This window comes from Heterodontus francisci, chromosome 26 (genome assembly GCF_036365525.1).
Source record: "Heterodontus francisci isolate sHetFra1 chromosome 26, sHetFra1.hap1, whole genome shotgun sequence".
NCBI classification, from domain to species: Eukaryota; Metazoa; Chordata; class Chondrichthyes; order Heterodontiformes; family Heterodontidae; genus Heterodontus; species Heterodontus francisci.
Window position 1 is genome coordinate 28,984,064 of NC_090396.1, and position 24,277 is coordinate 29,008,340.

At 42.4% G+C, this 24,277-nt stretch overlaps 1 protein-coding gene across 13 annotated transcripts in view; it reads right to left on the reverse strand.

The window, feature by feature from the left end:
• The window catches only part of LOC137384241 (myocardin-like), a 755,068-nt gene that overhangs the window by 67,706 nt on the left and 663,085 nt on the right, over positions 1–24,277 (reverse strand). For 12 of the 13 annotated variants that reach the window (XM_068057971.1, XM_068057968.1, XM_068057973.1 and 9 more), the window contains one exon: positions 14,707–14,762. The exons of the other annotated variant lie outside the window; for it this stretch is intronic. In XM_068057971.1, coding sequence (XP_067914072.1) covers positions 14,707–14,762 — 56 coding nt within the window. The remainder of the gene's footprint in view (positions 1–14,706; positions 14,763–24,277) is intronic. 13 annotated transcript variants of the gene reach the window in all.

The following is a 24,277-nucleotide window of genomic DNA, read 5'->3' on the forward strand; positions in this document are numbered from 1 at the left end:
CAGGTAAGGATGCAGATTTCCTTCCCTAAAGGACATTATGAAACAGATGGGTTTTCACAACAATCGACAATGGTTTCATGGTCCCCATTAGACTCGCTTTTTAAAAAAATTCCAGATTTATTAATTGAATTCGAATTCCACCAACTGCCTTGGTGGGATATGAACCCATGTCTCCAGAGTATTAACCTGGGGCTCTGGGTTACTAGTCTAGCTACCACTACGCTACCACCTCACCATTTTGGAGAGTCTTTGGAACTCTCTTCCTCAAAAGGCAGTGGAAGCAGAGTCTTTGAATATATTTAGGGAAGAGGTAGATAGATTCTTGATAAGCAAGGGGGTGAAAGGTTATTGGGGGTATGCAGGAATGTGGAGTTGAGGTTACAATCAGATCAGCCATGATCTTGTTGAATAGTGGAGCAGACTCGAGGGGCCGAGTGGCCTAATCCTGCTCCTAATTCACATGTTCGTATGTTCATAATCTACTGAAGAAAAGCAATGGATAAAGGTTAGTATTCACCAGCACTGCTGTCATCAAGATATTAAGCAGTTTTATTTTTAATTAAAATTTTGTGTTTATTTGAGATCATCAGGTGAAGGATGCACTTAGAATCATCAAGGTCGCATATTAACTAAAGTTTCCACTACCCTGCCCTAACAGTGAGCATTAAATATAGCCTCGGAAGGGTATGCCCACTGCACAAATATGATATTTTCATTCTTCGTAGCGACTACCCTGGTGATCTCTCCACAACTGAGTTTGTGACACATTATGGGCTGGAATTTAGGAGCCCGCTGTTGCTCCCAGTGGCGAGCTCAAAAAATGGCAGGCCGCACGCCACACAGCCGTCGCAATCTCTCGCGTGGTGGCTCATTTAAATAGCTGTGGCACCCGCCCCCCCCCACCATATGCAGGGGGCGGGCTGTTCGACACCAGTAATGGCGTTAGCTGCCTGTGCGCAGCTGCTGGCGCCATTTTAAAAGGACAGCCAGTCCTGCCAGCATATTTAAATTTTTAAGGATACAAACATCCTCCCAAAATTTACCAAATAAAATTCGAATGCCCCTTTCTCACCACCCCCCCATTACAATTACATTAACTGTCTGCCCTTCCCCCCCAAAACACCTACCTTTTATATCTGACCTTCCCCACCCAGACTGCGCAAAGTTTAAAGTTCACCCCTTCCCACCATCCCCTACACTCATTACGTTTATTTGACCCCATTTCCCAAACCCCCACCCTCCCGCACTGGAAATCTTAACTCCTCCCCCCTCCACACGAGTGTCATGCCGCCTTTCCCCAAGCGGGGAATTGAAGGCGTAGGAATGCCTGCCACCACACTGAGGATCGCAATGGGCCTGGAAGATTGCGGGTAGTTCATTTAAATTTATTCATGTCATTGATTTAAATATGTAGATGCAGGTCCTGTTGCCCAGGTTGTGGGTGGGGGGGGCGCCACCATGGAGCCTCGCTGTCGCCAAAAGGATCAGGGCGGGCCCTCCCGGTGTGAGCTCCATGCCGAAACGATCTTCCGGCACCCCCCCCAAACCCGCCATGGAGCCCAACATTGTGGGCTTGGTAAAATCCAGCCCGATATTTTTGTGCCGTGATCCATTACGATCCCAGCTAAGATTTGCACAACACTTTTCGTTTACTACCCTTACAGCTAGCAATGAAAGTTGCTTTTACCTTAACAGAAATTTGGAATGGTGTTCAATACAATTCCCAGAGCTGAAAGGATAATCTTCCAAGCATGAAGCCACCTCATCCCTACCTATGCTACAAGATGTGTCTTTTTGGCAGCTCGGCCTTCAAAAGGACTATGCTACCTATGCTAGAAAGAGTCAGAGAAGAGTATCAAGGATTTAGTGCTCTAAGTTGATGAGAGACTCACAAAGCTACCAATGTTTTCCTTGGAGAAAGGAAGATTTGGTGGGGAGGGGAGCTTGATTCAGTCTTTAAACGGCTGAGAGACTTGGATTGTGTAGATGTTAATGGGCAAATTGTGAAAACAGAATTAGAGAATTCAGATTTAAAGTCAATAGGCTCCCAGCAAGATACAGATTAGAATACATTACTTCCCCTATGAGTAGTGGATATGTGGAATAAAATTTCAATAAAATCCCTTGATATCAAATCACTTAATTCCTCCAAAAGATCTGTGCCAGGATCTATTTGGGAATGGGATTGAAGGTTTGTAAGTGTATACACAGATTGTAATGATCTGATTTGCTATGACACATAAGGTTTCCTGTGTTAAATAAAATAAAAGTAGTTCTGATGAAAGGTCACAGACCTGAAATGCTGATTCTGCTTCTCTCGCCACAGATGCTGCCTGACCTGCTGAATACTTCCAGCACTTTCTGTTTTTATTTCATGTTTCCTATAGTATTGGTAGAACTACAGAGGGGAGAAGGACAGATTATAGTCTGTAGAAGGCAGCAGACTAGGGTTAAATAGTGAAAGCTTGGGGATGGATGAATGTTGTAGAGTTTAGTTTGACTTAAAAGGGAATAAAAAATGACGAACTAAAAACAGGGAAAGCGCAATAAAATTACAACTGGTACTGAATGATCTGAATAATTGAGCAACTGAGCATTGTGAGAAAAGCTATCACTGGACGACCCTAACACATGGCATAAAAAGGGTGGAAGTGACTTGCACTGACAGATGCCTCGGAATTTCTGAAGTAGATCATCTCCACTTGATCTGGATGGTTTTATACTGTACTGAGTCCAGTTCAGTGTTTTTTTTCTCTGCAGCCTGCCAAACAAATAGATAACATGTTGCTGGGTGAATAAACATTAGTTTTGCTTCTGGTGAGAAATAAGGCCAGGTTCACTTGAAATTTCTACCTTCTGTGTAAAGTGATTACCTAGTGAATGTCTGTAACTTAAGAGTTTGGAATTCTATGTAGAGATGGACTCGGCATCACTATGTACAATGTTTCTTAAGTTACTAGTTAGTCTTCTTACTACAGACATTCATCACCTGTCCATGTACTGTCCAATTCTATTGGACCAAGCGCTATTCCGGAGGGATCTTATATAATAATATGACAAAGATCTATTTATTGTTAAAGGGACTTGGTGTATCCAGTTGGATAGTTCATGTTATAACACACGTCACCATCCTCTCAATAAATATCCTACTGAATGCTCTCTAAACCAATGGGACGAATGCTTTGACTTCATGCTGGGCATCAAGAGAATTACTCCATTTTCAGACTATTAGATTCATGGAATTTCAAATCAACTACTTTGCTCCAAAGCCAGTTAGCAGGTTGTAATGTTTTAGATGTTCCAACAGCTTTTCATCACTATAATTTCCAAGAACCTCATCACAATTAGCACTTAAACTACTGAGTTGATCCCATTAGGGAAATGATTGGAAAGTAGCAAACAGATGGGACAAGAAGCAATTACGTTTAAGCAATGCCAACTGTTTTCAGTTGGTAGTGCTCTTGCCTCTGGGTCAGAATGCTGTAGGTTTAAGTCCCACTCCAGAGTTTTGAGCATAAAATCTTGACTGAGACTCCAATGCAATACTGAGGGTGTGTTGCACTTTCGGAGGTGCCGTCTTTTGGATGATATGTTAAATTGAGGCCCTGTCTGCTATCTCAGGTGGACGTAAAAGATCCCATGGCAATTATCCCCAGTGTCTTGTCCAAAATTTATCTTTAATCAAGGTCACTAAAACAGATTATCTGGTCATTGCGGTGCACAAATTGACTGTTGCACTTACTACATTGCAAAAATGACTGTGCTTTGGGACATCCTGAGGTCATAAAAAGTGCGACATAAGTTCAAGCTCTTCTTTGCCTTCTTCAATACTCACAACTAAGTTCACATGTGAAGAAATAGCCATGTGAATGAGCTATCAAAGGGACTCTAGCACTTTGCATAAGCTGATGATTCTGCTGCATACTTCCAACATTTCCTGCTTTTATTTCAGCCTTTCAGCATTTTCAGTTTCCCATCCCTTTATTTTTTCCTAACTTTCAACTTGTATCTCTTGGCTGTTGGATACCTCACCATTTGCTCCATCAAATGTGTCTTAGCTGTAGCGTGGTGCCACTTGACCCCATTTTACTCAAGAGGGGAGTGTTATATGTTTGTTCGGTACGCTGCCACCCTAGTTAGTCGAACTAGAGAGATTCTTAGTTTGGAGTAGTTAAAACATTAGCCTTTATAATATTATAACTATTTACACTTCACCCTAGTCTGTGTGACTCCTTCAAAGCCACACTACATCTATCTTTGAGTCTCTCTCACGCGATCTCTTACATCATCATAGTAGGAGGTATTCTTTACACTCTTATCACATTAACCTTTCAGACCCTTATACTACAGGGAGAACTGCAGGATTGATCAATTCAGGAAAAATTACAGACCCGCCCATCACTGCGTTCTACCATTTCTGTAGGTGATTTCAAGGTTTTGGCCTTTAGAACCCTATTTGGAAGTCTATTTCACATTTTGATCAGTCTGCGTTAAGAAGATTAGGTCAAGTGGGGATGAGCCACTCTTTGGCGACTCTCTTAAAATCATCTTTTAGGCATTTAATTTCTTCCACTTAATCATTTCCACTTAAGTATAACCAAACTCCTTAAAGAGAAAGTTCCTGGAAATTTATAAGGCAATGAAATCAGTTACAGTACTTTGGGCCCTGTCATGCACTGCCATTTTCAATAAAAAAATATATTTCAGTAAAATACACTCCTTAATTCCTATGCAACAAACATTGCAGAAAAACCCAAACAATCTTAATAATATTGATGATGCAATCTTTAATTCCGCAAGGCATAAATACTGAGCTTAGATTTAGTACTACCCATTCTTCCCTGTTTTATAGGAAAAAACATGATTGAATCATATCGAAACGTGACAAATCTGCCAGAAATAGCTTTGAAATTCAATGCTATTCCCAAATTTTTTTAATATAAATAAAACTTCCTCCCAATCATAGATCCTCATCAATATGTGTCTCACATCTAGTTTTTAAACTGTTTTCGCAAAGCAAGTTGAACTAAATCAGAATGGGAAAAAGGCCCAATCACCATGCGAGAGATGACTCCTCGTAAATTGTTTTTTTTTTTGCATAGGTGATACAATTCTTCCACCCAGCATCTAATCCCAGAATTATTCCTTATTCCAACTCTCCACTCACCCTCACCACAACTCTTTAAACAAGCCTCTGCAATGGTTTGCTTAAAAAAACCATTATGGCCCAGATTTTGCGGTCAGCGGCAAAGCAACAATGCTCGCCATTCATTACGCTTACAGCTGCTCACAGACTTCAGGGATTTTGAGTGGCAACTTCCGGTATTTAGACATTCTTTCCAGCATGACAGCCTCTACAGGGGATCTGAGGCATCTTAAAGCAGGACGAGCAACAGTGAGGGTCTTCAACCAATCCTGTTGAAGAATGCTGACAGAGACACACAGGCCTGGATAGTAACAGAGGTAGATTACATAGACAGAGGGGGTGGAGTTTCAGACGCCTGGAATTCCCACACACTGTGGAGTTTTAATTCCATCATTCATATCTTTTGTCCCTGACATGTTCCCCACCCAACAGTCAGTCTGATTGACAGGTTTGGCTTCTAGTCAAGCAGGGAGCACTCCAGAGCAAGAACAGGTATGTCCGAGCCATGAGCTGGGTGGTCTGATCCCAGTGGGGGATCTGAAACCTGACCTCAGGGGGAGGCTTGTCTGATGGGAGTACTCATGCTCCTCTTGGACCACAACAGTGCGGTAAGGACACTTAACCTTCTCCAAGCCCGGGAAACCTCACCACCCATTTTAAAACATGCAACTTGAATTTGAGGCTGCCAGTCTCATTAAAATATTTAAATTGCCAGCCCATCTCCTGGAAGTGGATTGTTTGCCCACCCCTTGTCCCGCCTCTGTAAAACCCGGAAGTGGGCAGGTTGGAATCAGGATTCAAATTTTACAAATTTTAAGCATCTGACCCAACCCCAGTTCACGAGTTTTTGTGTGCTAAAATTCCGTGACTACCCTGCAGAGTCTAACCCAGGAACTATAAGACAGGGAGTATAAATTAGATTTAATTCATTATAAAATCATGTACAGAAAGCAAGATAAAAAGAGGGAAAGACAGATGGGATTAAGAGAGAGATAAAAGAGACAAAAATAAAAAATAAAAGCAAAATAAATTTTATTTTAAAAAAATCTCCAGCACTAATTAAATGCTGAAGGAATGGAAGTCTACACTTGTGAAATAAAAATGTTCAATGCACGATAAGATGTTATTTGATACTAATTATGACTTATCATGCCATTAAAAACTGACTTATACCTGAATGCACCAGCGCTAACATTTTCTGCCAAATTCAGTGGGTAACTAGAGCAGCTTCATGTCTTTACATGGATTTCTATGCTGTGATTAATCAGTGAGGTACTGCTATAGCACAGCCTGTGCAGAAGCAGGAGAACCTGGACAGCAACTTCCTGATTTCTGTGTTTAGCTGCGCATGTGCAGACTCTGGAAGTTGCTGACCAATTTACTGTATAATCATGTTGAGTGCCGACAGCCTCATCGTCATTCTTAACACAAAGTCCAGGCCTTTAAAATTCCATGGTGTAAACCTTTAACATTCATTTATTCCTAATTTGTTTCACTGTACGTAGCGTGCTGTGCTGGAAGATGCCACGAGCAGTGCAAACCATTTAAGTCAAACTGTTACGACCGGGAGAGGAAGAGATCTCAGGTGCCCCTCTTGCCCCTTTCCTGCTTTGGCCATAACAGGGTTTTACTTTTAAACACAGTGTTTATAGCTTAACACCTTAGTGAGTCCTTGCTCACTGCTCTCTAATTGTAATTTCCAATGAACCAGACAGGTTTCCTTAGGTTTAAACAAGAAAGATGTAAGTTTATTAACCTTACCAATCTAACTCTGTTAAAATTACTAAAATACGCATCGCATTAAACAAACACAAATAGATACAGAGGGGAAGAAAGAATGGGAAGGGGTTTGAAGTAGAGTAGGCAATAAATAGAATTCAGTTACTCTCTTTTGGTTTGGATGTAAAGTCCTTGATTGGAGTTGAAGTCTTGCAGTTCTCACTGGGGCCCAATGCACACGTTCAAACTTGTTTCTCTGGTACCAGAAGGCTGAAGAGGTCCTCTGTCTTGAGGCTTAAGCTGCTTCCATGGGTCCCTGGGACTTTGATTGAAAGAGAGACAGAGAGAGAGCGGGACCTTCCTTTTCTTTGGTCTTCAAATTGCAGTTTGCCCCAAACCTTTATGTGAGGCACAGTTCAAACAGATCCCACTCTGGCTGGTAGGTAAGTCATGTGACCAACTCATTGTTTGAAACAGCATCTTCTGGGGAGGATTGTTGATTTCAAAGGTTCTCCAGTCACACTCAGTGGGGGGCAGGGGAGGTGGTGGTTTGTCTCTTACAAAGTCAATGGCTCTCAATGTCTTTTGATCATCACCATTGACAAAACCCATCTCGCTAATTGAATCAGGGAGCACTCCCATTGTCTCTCTATGCAACTGTCTCTCAGAATGCAAATGTGCAACCATGTTTTCAGCTGTTCAGCTCTGTGGGGTCTTTTTAAACAAGTTATGTTCAATGTCCAGTAAAAAGTTCAAGTAGTGTTACATATGACAAAATTAATATGCTTCCATTTGTCCAGTGTGGTTTCTGTCACATAAATTTTTGGAGGTACTCAATTTTATTAGAATTTCAGTAATTTTGAACACAATACTAGGCTGTTTTTGGCTTATTTAATGGCATGAATACAGTGTGACAAAAATAGAGCTTTTATGCAGACAGATGTATATTTTTATGATAAACTGGGGGAAAAATTTGTTTCAGTAGCGCCATACAGGTAGCCCCGCTATGGAGACTTACATCGATTCCTCAGGGTCAGGAAGAACGCCATGCGGGGCACACAGATAGCAGCCCGTGACATTGCCTGATCCTAGGGAATCACACAAGTCTGCGTAACGGTGCTAGAAGTGGCACTACGTGAACAAAATTTTCCTCCACTATGTTTTATATGTCCTATCAAATCCTCCATAGTGTGGTTCACCATTAATGGGAAGTATGTCTTGATCCAAATATGAATCAAGCCACACGTTCTTCAACAGATAAGGATATTTTATTGGCTAATCCTATTTCAGCCACACAGTTGGAATTGTGTTTTCCATTTGTTGTCGAAATAGGCTGAGGGCCTACAAGTCGAAGTTCAAGTTATTTAATTTGTCTGCCATCATTCGGTTGTCTGACTCAAACAGAAATTGTTTGATCTTCAAAAGTAAAGATAGCCTTATAGCTCAAGACTTTATGTGGTCTTTAGTTCTCTATTTTGCCATAGGTGATCTGAGGAATAATAGCAGTTTTGTGACAAATTAATCCCCGCAATTTGACATCATATAATGCATTTCCAAGACTTTAAGGAGAAAAGTTGCAAGGATTTTAGACTATGTTTTTCTCACTTTTGCATTCCTGTATTTTTTTTTTATATACATTATTCAATCTGTAAATAAATCTGAATAAATAGTAGAGCTGTACGAATTTCTTTGACAATGTTCTATTACTTGCCTTTGGAGGTGACAAGAAAACTTGGCAGGCATCCCACATATTCTACATTAGGGGTTTATGGTTAAATTTGGCATGCTAACCCATGAATAACAGAGAATTACAATGCAGGTTTAGGGTCATAAGGACACTCATGGTAATTTTGCCTTGAACATAAGAATATTAGGGGAAACAATGGCAACATAATGTGCCAATCTCCACCTACCCTTCCCATCTTATAGTTTCAAGTGTAAGGTTGACGACAGCATTGCTATCTGAGGAATTCCCAACCCTCTGCCGGCATTGCTGTCATGACGGTTACACTGTTGCTATGGAGATGGCAACACTGGGCTAGGTCACTGCATTCAGCTCTTGGACCTGACCCTCACACTGCCATAATTACCAGAGTAAGAAACTGGTGCCATCATTGTAAAGCCTGGCTTGGGTATAGAATTAAAACCTGACCCGGGCCCTACCTGACCACAGCCAACTCAAACTCGACCCGGGCCCGGGTCCTTTAATTTCTTTTCGCGCCCGACCCGACACGAATCTCCTTCATCCGTTCCGGTAGCAGGCTAAACCTGCAGATGGATTTGTGGGGAATCACGGGTAAGCCTGATCCCGTGACTTCCTGGAAGCAGCACCGTCCAGCCTGACCCGACCTGAGCACGGATGCTGGACTCGGAATAAAGTCCCGATCCGGCCCGAACACGACACATGTAGTCGGGTCTAGTAGGGTTCGGGTGGGGTAGCCAGGCTTTACATCACTGCATACTCAGAAATTATCCTTAAAAAAAATATACACTTCTCTGAATCATATCATGGGAAAACAGGAATGGACAAGCAATCATTTTGCATTTTTGTGAAAAACGAAAAACATGAGAAGTCTATTTTGGTTTGTTCTGCAATCAAAGGATCAGTGCCCACTGCCAAAACAAAAACTGCCGGAGCGATCGGAGGAAAGGAACCCTGCATAGGTGTAAAGGTCCCTTGTCTGTGCATTTGCCAGTAAAAGGAGGATTTGTTTGCACTACAATGAAAATGTTATAAATGTAAATAGAATAAGCACTAGTCCTCCTCCTGAGGTCCCCACCATCATATACGTCAGTCGGCCAATTCAATTCACTCCACGTGATATCAAGAAATGTCTGAAGGCACTGGATACTGCAAAAGCTATGGGCCCTGACAACATTCTGGCTGTAGTACTGAAGACTTGTGCTCCAGATCCAGCTGCGCCCCTAGCCAAGCCGCTCCAGTACAGCTACAGCATGGGCATCTACCTGACAATGTGGAAAATTGCCCAGATATGCCTTGTTCACAAAAAGCAGGACGAATTCAATCCAGCCACTTACCATCCCATCAGTCTACTCTCAGCAAATTGATGGAAGGTGTCATGAATAGTGCTATCAAGTGGCACTTACTCAGCAAAACCTGCTCAGTGACGCTCAGTTTGGGTTCTGCCAGGGCCACTCAGCTCTAGACCTCATTACAACCTAGGTTAGAACATGGACAAAAGAGCTGAATTCTACAGGTGAGGTGAGAGTGACTGTCCTTGACATCGAGGCAGCATTTGGCCAAGTATGGCATCAAGGAGCCTTTGAAGTCAATGGGAATCATAAGGAAAACTCTCCATTGGCTGGAGTCATACCTAGCACTATCATTTCAGCCGCAGGACATCACTGCAGGAGTTCCTCAGGGTAGTGTCATAGGCCCAACCATCTTCAGCTGCTTCATCAATGGCCTTCCCTTCATTATAAAGTCAGAAGTGCAGATGTTTGGTGATGATTGCAGTGTTCAGTACCATTTAAAACTCCTCAGATACTGACGCAGACCTTGCCCACATGCAGCAACATTAACGCTTGGGCTGATAAGTGGCAAGTAACATTCATTCCATGCAAATGCCAGGCAATGACCATATTCCACCGAGAGAGAATCTAACCATCTCCACCATGTCCCCTTGACATTCAATGGCAGTACCATTGCTGAATCCAATAAGGGAGAATCTAACCATGTCCCCTTGACATTCAATGGCAGTACCATTGCTGAATCCACCAACATGAACATCCTGGGGGTTACCATTAAACAGAAACTTAACTGGACTAGCCATATAAATATTGTGGCTACAAGAGCAGGTCAGAGGCTGGGAATTCTGTGACAAGTAACTCACCTCCTGACTCCCCAAAGCCTGTCCACCATCTACAAGGCACAAGTCAGGAGTGTGATTGAATACTCTCCACTTGCCTGGATGAGTGCTGCTCTAACAACACTCAAGAAGCTTGACACCAACCAAGACAAAACACTCATTCCCTCCACCACTGGCACACAGTGGCAGCAGTAAGTACCAGCTACAAGATGCATTGCAGCAACCTGCCAAGGCTCCTTCGATAGCACCTTCCAAACCTGTTACCTCTACCATCTGGAAAGACAAAGGCAGCAGATGCATGGGAACACCAGCAACTGCAAGCTGCCCTCCAAGTCACACACCATCCTGGCTTGGAACTCTATCGCTGTTCCTTCACTGTCGCTGGGTCAAAACCTTGGAACTCCCTCCCTAACAACACTGTGGGTGTACCTTTTCTTATTCTTTCGTGGGATGAGGGCGTCGCTGGCAAGGCCAGCATTTGTTGCCCATCCCTAATTGCCCTTTACAACTGAATGGTTAAGAGTCAACCACATTGCTGTAGGTCTGGTGTCACATGCAGGCCAGACCAGGTAAGGACAGCAGATTTCCTTTCCTAAAGGACATTAGTGAATCAGATGGGTTTTTATGACAATTGATGATAGTTTCCTGGCACCATTACTGAGACTAGCTTTCAATTCCAGATTTGTATTAATTAATTGAATTTTTATTAATCAATCGAATTTAAGTTCCGCCAGCTGGCGTGGTGGAATTTTGACTCAGATCCCCAGGGCATTAGCCTGGGCCTCAGGATTACTAGTTTAGTGGCATTACCACAACGTCTTCTTCACACCACATGGACTGCAGTGGTTCAAGAAGGCGGCTCACCTCCACCTTCGCAGGGGCAATAAATGCTGGCCTTGCCAGTGACGCTCACATCCCAAGAATGAATAAAGAAAAGTGGAAAATCTGTCTCAGAAAGAATACGTGCTACTCATCTGTGGCAAATAAAGCGCTCCATGATGTTGACTAAATTCAGGAACATTTGCTGGAACCGCTAGATTGAAAATATGGATTTAACTTTATGGCACGGAAAATAGCTGTAGTAGATCGGTGTGTGTTTTTGTTTAAAAAAATCATTTTGTACAAGTTTTCACAGGTCTGAAATATCGAACACACATTGTATTGCAAAATACATGATACCTGTCGGTACATGAGGCATGTCTTATCGCACCACTCTAATATATTATGGTAGAGATATTCAGTGTCAGGATCATTCATAGACAAGCTACCCCATTTCCCCCATATCTCATCTTTTATATTTGGATGTTAATAAAGGGAACAAAATGGAAATCCACTTAACATTCAACCAAACAAAAAATCTAGTAAAGTTTCTCATACCCTGTTACAATCTTCAGCTATTCTCTTCAGCTGAATCAATTTGAAGTGACTTAATTCAGGATCACTAACAATGGATTCTCTTTCCAATTGAAAAAAGAGCTCCAGCCTGTTCAGTCTATCCTGATTGTTATAGCCTCTTAGTTCTGGCATCTTTCTCTTAAATCATTTTTGCACCTTCTCCAGTGTCTCTACACCCTTTTTAGCATGAGCAACAAATGAGGACTGAGAATATTCACCCTGCAGCACACCAGATTAGAACAGCAAGAGCCAATTTAATAGTAGCACCGGGCTGGATTTTACATCTCCCCCCGCCCCACCCCCGACGTCGGTGGGATTTTGGAGTGCTGGAAAATGCCTCCGGCATAGGCCTGCCACGGGCCTCGACGCCGGGAAGGCCCGGCCCGACATTGCCGGCGGTGGTGAGGCCTCGTGGCGGCCCTCCCCGCGGCTCGGCGAAGGGAGGCAAATCTAAATATTTAAATAAATATAAATTGATAAATTAAGTACTTACCCACTCCCGCTGTCTGTTCCGGGGCGATATTGGTGCCACTGGCCAGCACTTCGGTGCCTTCTGCCTTCGAGGCAGAATACTGGTGGGGAGAGGGGAGCAAATAAGTTTTTCAGTGCGGGGGTGGGGGAGCGGGGTCAGATTAATTTCATTGGTCTTGGGGGTGGTGGGAAGTGGTAAAGTTTAAAGCTGATGAACTTTGGGGAGGGTGGGGAAGGTCGGCAACACAAGGTAAGTGTTGGGTGGGGGCAGGAGGGAAAGGGCAGGTAATTACTTCTATGCTTATTGGGGTGTGGGTGGGAGAAGATCAGGATCACAATGTATTTTTTTTGACATGACTATTCCTTTAAGAATTTAAATGGTACTGTAGGGCTCTGAGCCCTTTAAAAATGGCGTCAGCCGCTGCGCAGTGGCGCCTGACGCCATTGTTGGGGACGAACCACCCGCCCCCTCCAGATCGGGGGAGGCTGTCCGCCCCGGCCATTTAAATGATCCACCACGCTGAATAGCTGAATAGGCAGCGGCTGCCGACTTGCGGTCCGCCCATTTGAAGCTCACTGCTGATCTCGGTGGCAAGCTTATAAAATCCAGCCCACCTAGTCTATACCTCTTAAGTGTTTATCTTAAAGCACATGGCACATGTGAATGTATCAATCAAAAACCATACCCAGCCCTTTCCTCTTCTCTGACTCACTTCTCTTGAAGCTGATTTAAATAATTTTTCTTTTAATTAATTAGTATAGTTTTCTCAATATCTTAATTTTTAGCACTGCTTATGCTGTTAGAACTACACAGATGATAAGAAACTAAGCTCTTCTTGTAACCCTAAACATTTTCTTACATTTCAAACTCAAAAATGAGTCCTCCAAAAGCTGCCTAGCTCCCTCAACCTTTAACTTAATTGCTTGTGCCAGTGACCATGTGGCTTGAAAAGATGACAACTAGACATACATACATACATTTTCCTCATATCTTTTAGATTTGGATGTAAAAAAAGGAACAAAATGCAAATACTCTTCATATTCAACTGAGCAAAAAAATCTATTAATGTTTGTATTGCCCTATTACCATCTTCAGTTAAGATGAATCAATCTAAAGTGAGAGCTAGTTAAGGATCATCAACAGATTAATTATTTTCTTTCGGATCAAATTGTTTTCTGGTGCTGACTCTGATCTCCTGGCAGCTTGCAGGCAACTGCTTAGGTGTGTTCTGTGCTGCCATGTTAGTGGTGTGATTCCAGACAGGTGGGTCTTTTTCAGCTGGCAGAAATCCCAAAGTAAACTTGGTGGATTTGGGATGACCCCAGTTGTAAATCTGATAATAATCCCTTTCATATTGTCACAACCTGGAAGCCCAGTACTTGCAACAAGACCAAACATTAACCCATCTGAACATAGCGCTACCAAAGAATCAGTCAACACAATATCTATGCAAAGGCCATTCATGCTGCAAAAGAACAACATTTATATTGCCTAGAAACAATTTTAGAATTGAGGAGAAGTGGTTGGGATGGAGGCAGCCTTGATCTGGGAGGGGGTACAGCAAGTTGTTGAAATCACAAATGCCAACCTGAATACCATAAGATTAGTTTTCAAATGTCTGGAAGAGAACACTAGAAAAACTAGTGGATTACCTGAAAGGGGAGAGAAAGTCACTATCACTACAATGCATGTTTTTAAAAAAAGGAAAAATATTCCAGTGCTCCTTACAGCGATCTGCAGCTGCCAAGGGGAAAACGTTACAATGCTTAAAAATGCAAATTTGGACAATGTTTCGAAATAATAATTTCCATCATACTCATCCATTTTGGCATAAATAATAGAATATTTTTGAGACACTGTAGCTCGACCAATTGAAGGTAGCCTATAATTACAAGAGCGTTGCAAGATCATTTCAAACCAAAGTGTTTTGAAAATGGAATTGCAAATTAGTAAATTGGGAACAATTGACTTGCACAGCTCTATTGACAGAAACCTGTTAGAATATTCACAGTCCAGATTGCAAGATTGAAATTTTCTGGCTGATAACCAGCAGAACATTAAATTCAATTTTCTGAATCACTGTTAGTAATAACAGTGGGTGGTATTAATTCTACGTTTGCCATCCATGTATTTGGAGTTCATACCTTGGCTCTCTCCAGACTTTTCCTTTGCTCGTGGAATGAAGCTGGACTCTTCAGCGCTGGAATAATAAACAAAACAAATCTAAATTAATTAGCAAGAAGATCAACAACACTAATGCCAGTTTGTAAAATGCCCCATAGTTACACATAAATATATGCTTGCAATAGTCAATCTCACAGGATGCTATGTTCATTTCCATGATACCTCAAATTGTTTCACTGACAGAAGCTGAAATTAGACCTCTTCCTAGACATAACCTAACAATTATATATAACCAACACTAAGTTATACATGCAATCATAGTGTCATTCCATTAAAACAAAATCCACCCATGGATACATAGTGCACATTATGACAGCCTTAATGATTGTACCCTTTACTTGCCCTAAAGTGCATTCTGCCCTGTTTAATTAAAGTCTTGAAATGAGTAACTTGCATTAGAATTCCTGTTCAATTAGAACTCACCTGCTGAAATTCATCCTGCAATATTTAACAAACACAACTTCAGGTAACTTAGGCACTGTGTTCTAACTGAAAAACGAGTGCTTGCTTTTTCCAGATATTTAATTATTAAAACGAGAAAACGGTTATGTAACCTGGTGAATCCAATTTACTGTCAAATTCTGGAGGGGAAATCACTGAAAAATGCTCTGATTCATCACAATGCATGTTTTTAAAATGCTAAGCTGCTCTTAATGGGAACAGCAGCATTTTGCACGCACACTCCAAATGACAATCTTCTCCAAACATTGCTCTTGAAGAACTGGCTGTTCTCAACTGATGGGCTGAAAGGTGAGGTCAAGATCAAGTCGATGTCATACCCCGGCTCTCTTATTGAAATCAGGCAGGTTTCTCAGGACGAACAACCATAACACACTTTACAGAAGCTTGCGGTGTAATTCAACGACATGATCTGTGCTTGCGCTAACAAAGAGGTTAAATTGTATTTAGAAATTCCCCGTCAAGCATTTAATCACATTTTAATACTCAAGTAAAGAACTGTACCTAAGAAGAAAGTTCCTGCTGTTTGCTAAACAGTATGTATCATAGCCTTCTGCAATGACACTAACAGCACATCCAGCACGAGACTCGGAACACACAAAGAAAGGCATCTCCTCCTGACAGAATGGTTTCTTTTCATGTAACAGTCCTTTGCTGATGTGATCCTTATCCTTTCACCTGTCAGCTGTGATGATGCAGGAACTGAATTACAAAGTTTTGACTGCAGCTAAGTTATCTCTGCTGTTTTAAAAAAAAATTACTGATGGTTATCTCTCAATTTTAGATTAATTTTTTATGGAGCTGCACCTGGTTTATGTATATCACATCCATTAACATTGACACAAATATCAATTGTGATCATTTAAAGTGAAAATAAAGACTGCAATGCAAACAGAAATATAGCGGAACATTGACCTAGAAAGCGGATTGCGCCCGAAACAGGAGCACGAGGGTGGGTGGCAGGATTTCAGGAAATTGGTTTGCTGGCCTCATTTGTTTATTTTTCGTCAGCTGTTGTTTCAGTCGCTGTGAGGCAACTATGGAGTGACCTCTCCATGGCGCGTGCCTGGGCGAATTTATGGAGGTTGAGAGTTGCCCAGTCGTCAAATCCCCCTCTCGGCCTTTCTGGTGGGGTCCAAAGGAGTGCAGAGCATGACATTTGGCACCGGTATGGCTGCAGGAATTGCCGGAAACATGCCAAGGGTGACACATGACCGCCTACGGGGTTCCGCTCCGGATTTTCTGTTCGGGTTAATCCCTTAGCCTTGGTCTCTCCCGAGACGCCCACAAGGCAGTGGGGTTGTTAGGGCCCCTACACAGGTGTAGGATGCGCGATGCCAATATCATCACCCTCTATAAAAACAAAGGTGACAGAGGCGACTGCAACAACTACCGTGGAATCTCCCTGCTCAGCATAGTGGGGAAAGTCTTTGCTTGAGTCGCTCTGAACAGGCTCCAGAAGCTGGCCGAGCGCGTCTACCCTGAGGCACAGTGTGGCTTTCGTGCAGAGAGATCGACCGTTGACATGCTGTTCTCCCTTCGTCAGATACAGGAGAAATGCCGCGAACAACAGATGCCCCTCTACATTGCTTTCATTGATCTCACCAGAGCCTTTGACCTCGTCAGCAGACGTGGTCTCTTCAGACTACTAGAAAAGATTGGATGCCCACCAAAGCTACTAAGTATCATCACCTCATTCTATGACAATATGAAAGGTACAATTCAACATGGTGGCTCCTCATCAGAGCCCTTTCCTATCCTGAGTGGCGTGAAACAGGGCTGTGTTCTCGCACCCACACTTTTTGGGATTTTCTTCTCCCTACTGCTTTCACATGCGTTCAAGTCCTCGGAAGAAGGAATTTTCCTCCACACAAGATCAGGGGGCAGGTTGTTCAACCTTGCCCGTCTAAGAGCGAAGTCCAAAGTACGGAAAGTCCTCATCAGGGAACTCCTCTTTGCTGACGATGCTGCTTTAACATCTCACACTGAAGAGTGCCTGCAGAGTCTCATCGACAGGTTTGCGGCTGCCTGCAATGAATTTGGCCTAACCATCAGCCTCAAGAAAACGAACATCATGGAGCAGGACGTCAGAAATGCTCCATCCATCAATATTGGTGACCACGCTCTGGAAGTGGTTCAAGAGTTCGCCTACCTAGGCTCAACTATCACCAGTAACCTGTCTCTAGATGCAGAAATCAACAAGTGCATGGGAAAGGCTTCCACTGCTATGTCCAGACTGGCCAAGAGAGTGTGGGAAAATGGCGCACTGACACGGAACACAAAAGTCCGAGTGTATCAAGCCTGTGTCCTCAGTACCTTGCTCTATGGCAGCGAGGCCTGGACAACATATGTCAGCCAAGAGCGACGTCTCAATTCGTTCCATCTTCGCTGCCTCCGGAGAATACTTGGTATCAGGTGGCAGGACCGTATCTCCAACACAGAAGTCCTCGAGGCGGCCAACATCCCCAGCTTATACACACTACTGAGTCAGCGGCGCTTGAGATGGCTTGGCCATGTGAGCCGCATGGAAGATGGCAGGATCCCCAAAGACACATTGTACAGCGAGCTCGCCACTGGTAGCAGACCCACCGGCCGTCCATGTCTCCGCTTTAAAGACGTCTGCAAACGCGACATGAAATCCTGTGACATTGATCACAAGTCGTGGGAGTCAGTTGCCAGCGTTCGCCAGAGCTGGCGGACAGCCATAAAGGCGGGGCTAAAGTGTGGTGAGTCGAAGAGACTTAGCAGTTGGCAGGAAAAAAGACAGGCGCAAGGGGAGAGCCAACTGTGTAACAGCCCCAACAAACAAATTTTTCTGCAGCACCTGTGGAAGAGCCTGTCACTCTAGAATTGGCCTTTATAGCCACTCCAGGTGCTGCTCCACACACCACTGACCACCTCCAGGCGCTTACCCATTGTCTCTCTAGATAAGGAGGCCAAAGAAGGTTAGCTGTAGGTGCCAGTTGCATCCTCGAGAGGCAGCTCACTGGTCCTGTGAAGCAGGAAGATAAGCCACCTAAAAAGGGAGGGAGGGTGGGTGGGGGGTGGGGGGTGGGCAATTGGTAGTGGTCGAATGGTGACCCGCTGTGGATTTATTGTTCAGCTGCGAGAAGCAGGAATACGCCTCCCAGCTCCACAACAACAACTTACATTTATATAATGTCTTTAATGTAACAGCACAATAAGGTAAGTGAAAAAGTTACAACTTATCTTTTAAGTTGGTTAGGCTGTCAAAAACCTGAGAATAGCCCATGCTCCAGGTTGAGGGCAATTGTTGACAAATTTTGAAAATGACTCTAAAAGAAGCATTTGGCCCCTCCCTACTTGCATCCACAAAAGGATTAATACCTGTTTCAGGCATGGGCACTGACATCTATGCAGGAGCTATTACCAATATGCTGGTCAGTCCTATGCACACTGAACTCACCCTGAACTGGCTCAACTTGCATTTATATAGCACCTTTAACATATTAAAACCTCCCAAGGTGATTCACAGAAGCGTAATCAGTCAAAATTTGACACCGAGCCAGTTAAGGAGATAGTAGGAGTGGTGACCAAAGATATTGAGGAACATTTTAGGACGAGGTGGTGGAGAGACAGAGGTTTAGGGAGGGAAATCCAGATCACAGCCATACATTGTTAGAATTGTACAATATTATTCTATTACAGGCAAACGGCAAGACTATATTACAAACATCCGATATTATTACATTGCAAATATACAATTTTGCTATCCTACCACCATTCAATATTACCACAAGTTGGTAGTGTAGTAAAGTCATAGAATGTTAATATATTACAAGAATACAATGGTACAATATTCTATTGTTATATTACAACTATAAAACATTATATTGCAACCATACATTGTTGCATTACTAACAAGCAATATCGTGATATTATACTACAATGGCACTATATTGCAAACCATACAAAATATCATAATCCAGTAATGTTTGATTTCTGGCAGATCCGAATATTTTTTGTGAACAAGTGGGAAGATTTTCCACTTTGGCATTCCTGGTGCATGTAGGAAGTGGCTATCAGGATGTTTCACACCACCAACCTATGATTTTCCACCCATTGATTTTAATGGACAGAATAAGCACACTTTCCCTATACTTGCTCCCCGCCATGTGACGGAAACGCTGCAGTGGAAATTCCCCATTTAATCTCATTATATTATGCAGCAAAGTCACAATGACAGAAACAGTACGCACCGCTGGTAAATGTCCAAAAGTCGCAGTTAAGTCAGCAGCAAATTGGGGCTTGGAATCAATTACATAGATTTTGAACTAGCTTGTAGTAGATTTTTACACATTGGGATAGATTGTGACTTTGTCAAAACATTGACAATGAAATCAATAGAAATAAAAATTGTAAGAGATGTAAAATGGGATGCTGGCTCACTGTCATTATTGTTTTACATTATCGCACAAAGTCAAGGTCTATCCCACTGTTTGTGGAATGAGTATATTATTTTTCTGACGAGATCCAGTTTGTTTTACTTTCTGTACTGGAAATTCAATGGTCAGCACTTATCCAAACCCACACGCATCCCGTAACAAGTCAAGCAGAAGAATTACATTTCCGTTTGAATTTCAATGACATGCTGTTATGCAGGAGCCATTTTGCACACAGGAAGATTGCACAAACAGCACTGAGATGAATGACATGTTATCTGTTATGAGTGGTGTTGGTGAAGGGAGGAATGTTGGTCAGATCAGTATGGGAGCTCCCTGTTATTGTTTCAAACATGCTAGGAGACTTTAAGGGCTGAATTTTTGTGCTGGGGTTGGGATGCCAATGTCGGGTGCATTTCTGGGTCTTGACCCTGTGTCGTGCTGGCACCTGATGACCGACGTGATTTTTGAAGAGCAGGCCGATTAGTAACCAGGCTGAGCACTCACTGTCCAATTAAATATGGGGCATGGGCTCCAGAGCCAATAGAAGGCCCTCTAGCAGTGACAAATTAGCAGCCCCACCATCAGTGATGGGAGCTACCGATGTAGGTGGGGGGTGGGGGGGAGAGAGAGAGAGAGAAAGAGAGAGAGAAAGAGAGAGAGAAAGAAAGAGAGAAAGAGAGAAAGATAGAAAGAGAGAGAGAAAGAGAAAGAGAAAGAGAAAGAGAAAGAGAGAGAGAAAGAGAAAGAGAGAGAGAGAGAGGATTTCATAAAAACGTAACAATAAAAAGAGGCCACAGCTGCCAGTGGTCATGGTGGAGCGGGAACCCCCCCCCCCCCCCCACAGGAATGCCTGCAGCCGCAGCTGTGGCCATCATGCACTCGCAGCCATGGGTAGGGGACTAAAAGGGTTAATGGAGCACTGCCCCTATTGTTTGCCGTCTGGAGGCTGCCTCCATTCATTGGCTGGGATTTGGCCTCAAGTGGAAAATCTCAGTCGGCGTCTGCACAGTGGCCTTAATAGGCCCATTAAGGGGCTTAACTGGCTTCCAGCATCTTGCGGGCGAGTAACCATCTCCCCACTGAACTGGCACGTTTAAAAATGTCTGGGAGGTGCTAACATGCTGGCAAACCAGCATGCCAGCCAGTGGCAGGAAACTGCAGGCCTACCTGCCTCCCGTCCCACCTCCGCAGTCATTTCAAAATTCAGCTCCTCATGTCTATGGTCCACATGAATGCTCAGAATTGGCAGACAGGGCCTTTGTTTAACAATACAGTGCTGCCTCAGTATCACACGGGAGCGTCAGCCTCAATTACATAATGTGACGGGACGAAAAACCACAAACTTCTGACTCAGAGATGACATTTCCACTGAGTCAAGCTGACACTGCCTCACCGGGAAGAGGTACAACAGCGTGCAATTAATGACAATGATAGAAGTTATAAAGAGATAAAAGCTCAAACAGGGCTATCTCTAGGTTCTACAATTTGGACATTGTTTTTCTATTCTGACATTATCCCTTTAAAGGAAATGAAATGGTTATTGGGTAGCCTGATCCACTGACCTTTCAGGTGATGACTCTATAGAGAGTAGCATTCCTTTAAGATTTAACAACCATTGGAATCACATGTCCAAACTGCTGTTATCCTATACGGTGTGATAAAGCGTAATATGGCCAATGCCATGCCATACCATGTCAGTTTCTAGCACAGCTGCTATCCCCTGTCAATGTTAACTGAGTAGTTTGCTGTTTGTATATTTCCGACCAGCAGAAGCTTTTTAAATCTTAAAACCTCTACTTAAGATTGAATATGAAAATGTACAAATTGAATACTAACCTTGTGGAAATTGAGGTCATCTCAGATATTTAAAGCTGTACTGTCCTTCTTACATGCTTATATCTAAATTAAAATGATGCTACACCTTAAAAACACAGAAAGGCATTATGGGCCTAATTTTAGCCCAATCAGAACTCACCCGAATGCACGGCGTTGAAATCGGGCCCTATATGTCTACTGATTCCCTGCAATCACCTCGCCTTAGACTTGTGTGTCTGGTCATTGTTATATGTGAATAAAAATGTTTATTTCAAGAAGGTTAAAGTCGTTTTGTTGCAAATCAGTTCAATCCCCTCCTCTTTCAGGATCACGTTTTTCTACTCCTCACTGAATATCATATGCTTTTGTAAAGGCTGTCTATGACTGAAACTTCGAAGGCATCACCTTGTGATTATTATAGACATAGGAATTGACAACATACTATGGTGGATTTATAGTTTTCAAAAAAGGTAAATACAATTTTATCAGGCCCAGCTTATAATATTTTTCCAAGTGCTCACATATTCTGTCTCTGATGATGGATTCCAGCAATTTTACAACTTCTAACTTTAAACATATAGGTTTGCAGTTACATGGTTTGTCCCTACCTCCTTTTTTGAATAATAGTGTAATATTTCCTACCTTCAGACACTATTCTCAAAACCTGTGTTGAAGGATTATAATCAACTTCCTGACCAATTTCTTTTAATACACTTGAGTGGTATCATCTAGGCCTGGAATTTGTCTGACTTCAATTCTATCAATTTATCATTTATTTTTTATTGAATGCCAAGTTCCTGCCCTTCACTAATCACTACTCTTCCACTTACCTCTTCTCCACTTTAAAGGCCAAAGTAAAATATTCATTTAGAGCTTCCACCATGTCATTTTCCTTTATTTGGCCAAGTGTTGTTTGGTTCAGTGGTGACAAACTTGCTTCCAAGTCAAAAGTTTGCGTACTGTTCCAGGGCATGAGCTTCAATGTAGTATTAGGATCCCATTCACTTGTTCAAATTGATGTAAAAGATTCCATAGCTCTTTTTAGAAAAAATGAGGAGGGAACTTCCTCAGTGATTTGGCCAACATTGCTCTCTCCACCAGCACAAATTAACTTGTTATTTATCTCTTTGTTTGGAAGATCTTGCGTTCTGCAAACTGGATGTCATGTTTGCCTATGTAACAGTGACTGCTGAGTCAATAGTAATTCACTGATCATGAAGTGTTTGGGATGTTCTGAGGCTGTGAAATGCACTGTATAAATAGAAGGCTGTCTTTCTGTCTTTCTTTCAGTCGTATCTAGATCTGTTTTAATGCACCTCCTTTGCCCTGCTCTTTTCCTTGCTGTAATTATAATTATTTTTTGCACTTATCATTGATTCCATCTGCAAGCCTTTTTTTAAAGCATGCTCCTTTTTACCTTTCTTATTATTTTTGTGGTCTCCTTTTGTTACATTCTGTAATCTTCTCTTATTCTTGCCACTATTATTCACCCTTATGCCATCTTTATTACTGCTCATAACTACTGTCATGAATTGCCTTTTAAGGGTACAAATTTATTTTGCAATCCATTTTGAATTGGGTCCACAGCTGGGCTCTAGATTTCCCAACTAATAATTTCCCTCACCTTATTCTAGTCAAACTCCTCCTCATCCCTTCAAATTAGCCTTGTTCAGAACCAAGATCTTGGTTTGTGCCTCACTTTTCTCCCCTTCAGGCCAGATAGCAAATTCAACTGAATTATGGTCCATATTCCCAAGATAACCTCTTATTATCAGATTAACTTTTTCTGGTCTGTTACTCAAGACTAATTGGGTATTGCCTGCTCCTTTGTTAGGTTGAAGACAACTTGTGAAAGCAGCATATCTTGAATGCGTTCAGTAAATCTTTGCTTTTTCTTGGTGTTTGGGAAATAAATAAATATAAATGCAGATTAAAATCTTCCATTGCATCTTTTCTTCTTACAGGTCTTCCTCATCTGCATATACATACATTATTCCATTAAGTCATATTAGACAGAAGGTCTGCACAGTATTCTAATCAGCATTTTGTATCCTTTACTTTTTTTTTTAAAGAGATACAGCACTGAAACAGGCCCTTCGGCCCACCGAGTCTGTGCCGACCATCAACCACCCATTTATACTAATCCTATGCTAATCCCATATTCCTACCAAACATCCCCATCTGTCCCTATATTTCCCTACCACCTACCTATACTAGTGACAATTTATAATGGCCAATTTACCTACCAACCTGCAAGTCTTTTGGCTTGTGGGAGGAAACCAGAGCACCCGGAGAAAACCCACGCAGACACAGGGAGAACTTGCAAATTCCACACAGGCAGTGCCCAGAATCGAACCCGGGTCCCTGGAGCTGTGAGGCTGCAGTGCTAACCACTGCGCCACTGTGCCGCCCTACTGTTCCTTAATTCTCTTCATTGCAATCAGCAGGTGAAATTACTTTCATTTCAATCCCTCATTCTTACTGCCATGATGGTGTAATTTTATTAATACTATTAGCTCTCTCCTCATTTCCCATTTTCATTATCCAGTACTTTTGACCCAGAATTGTACATTGCAATTTTGTGACAATGGGAATGTGAAATATTATCTGTTAGCCATGTCAGGGTTCATTTCAAGGTATCGGTGAGCAATTCTATGATGAAGCCTGACAAGGGTTGAGAATGGTTCACTAAGTGTGATGCCTGTCTCAGTAAAAAGGGTATTGAACTTGCTGAGCCTTCTTAATGTTAATACATATCATTTGTAGGGTTTTTTAATGCTATGCTTGTCAACCCCCAAATAAACGTCCAGATTTGTTCAGCATAATTTCAAATTTTGATACAATGATAGAA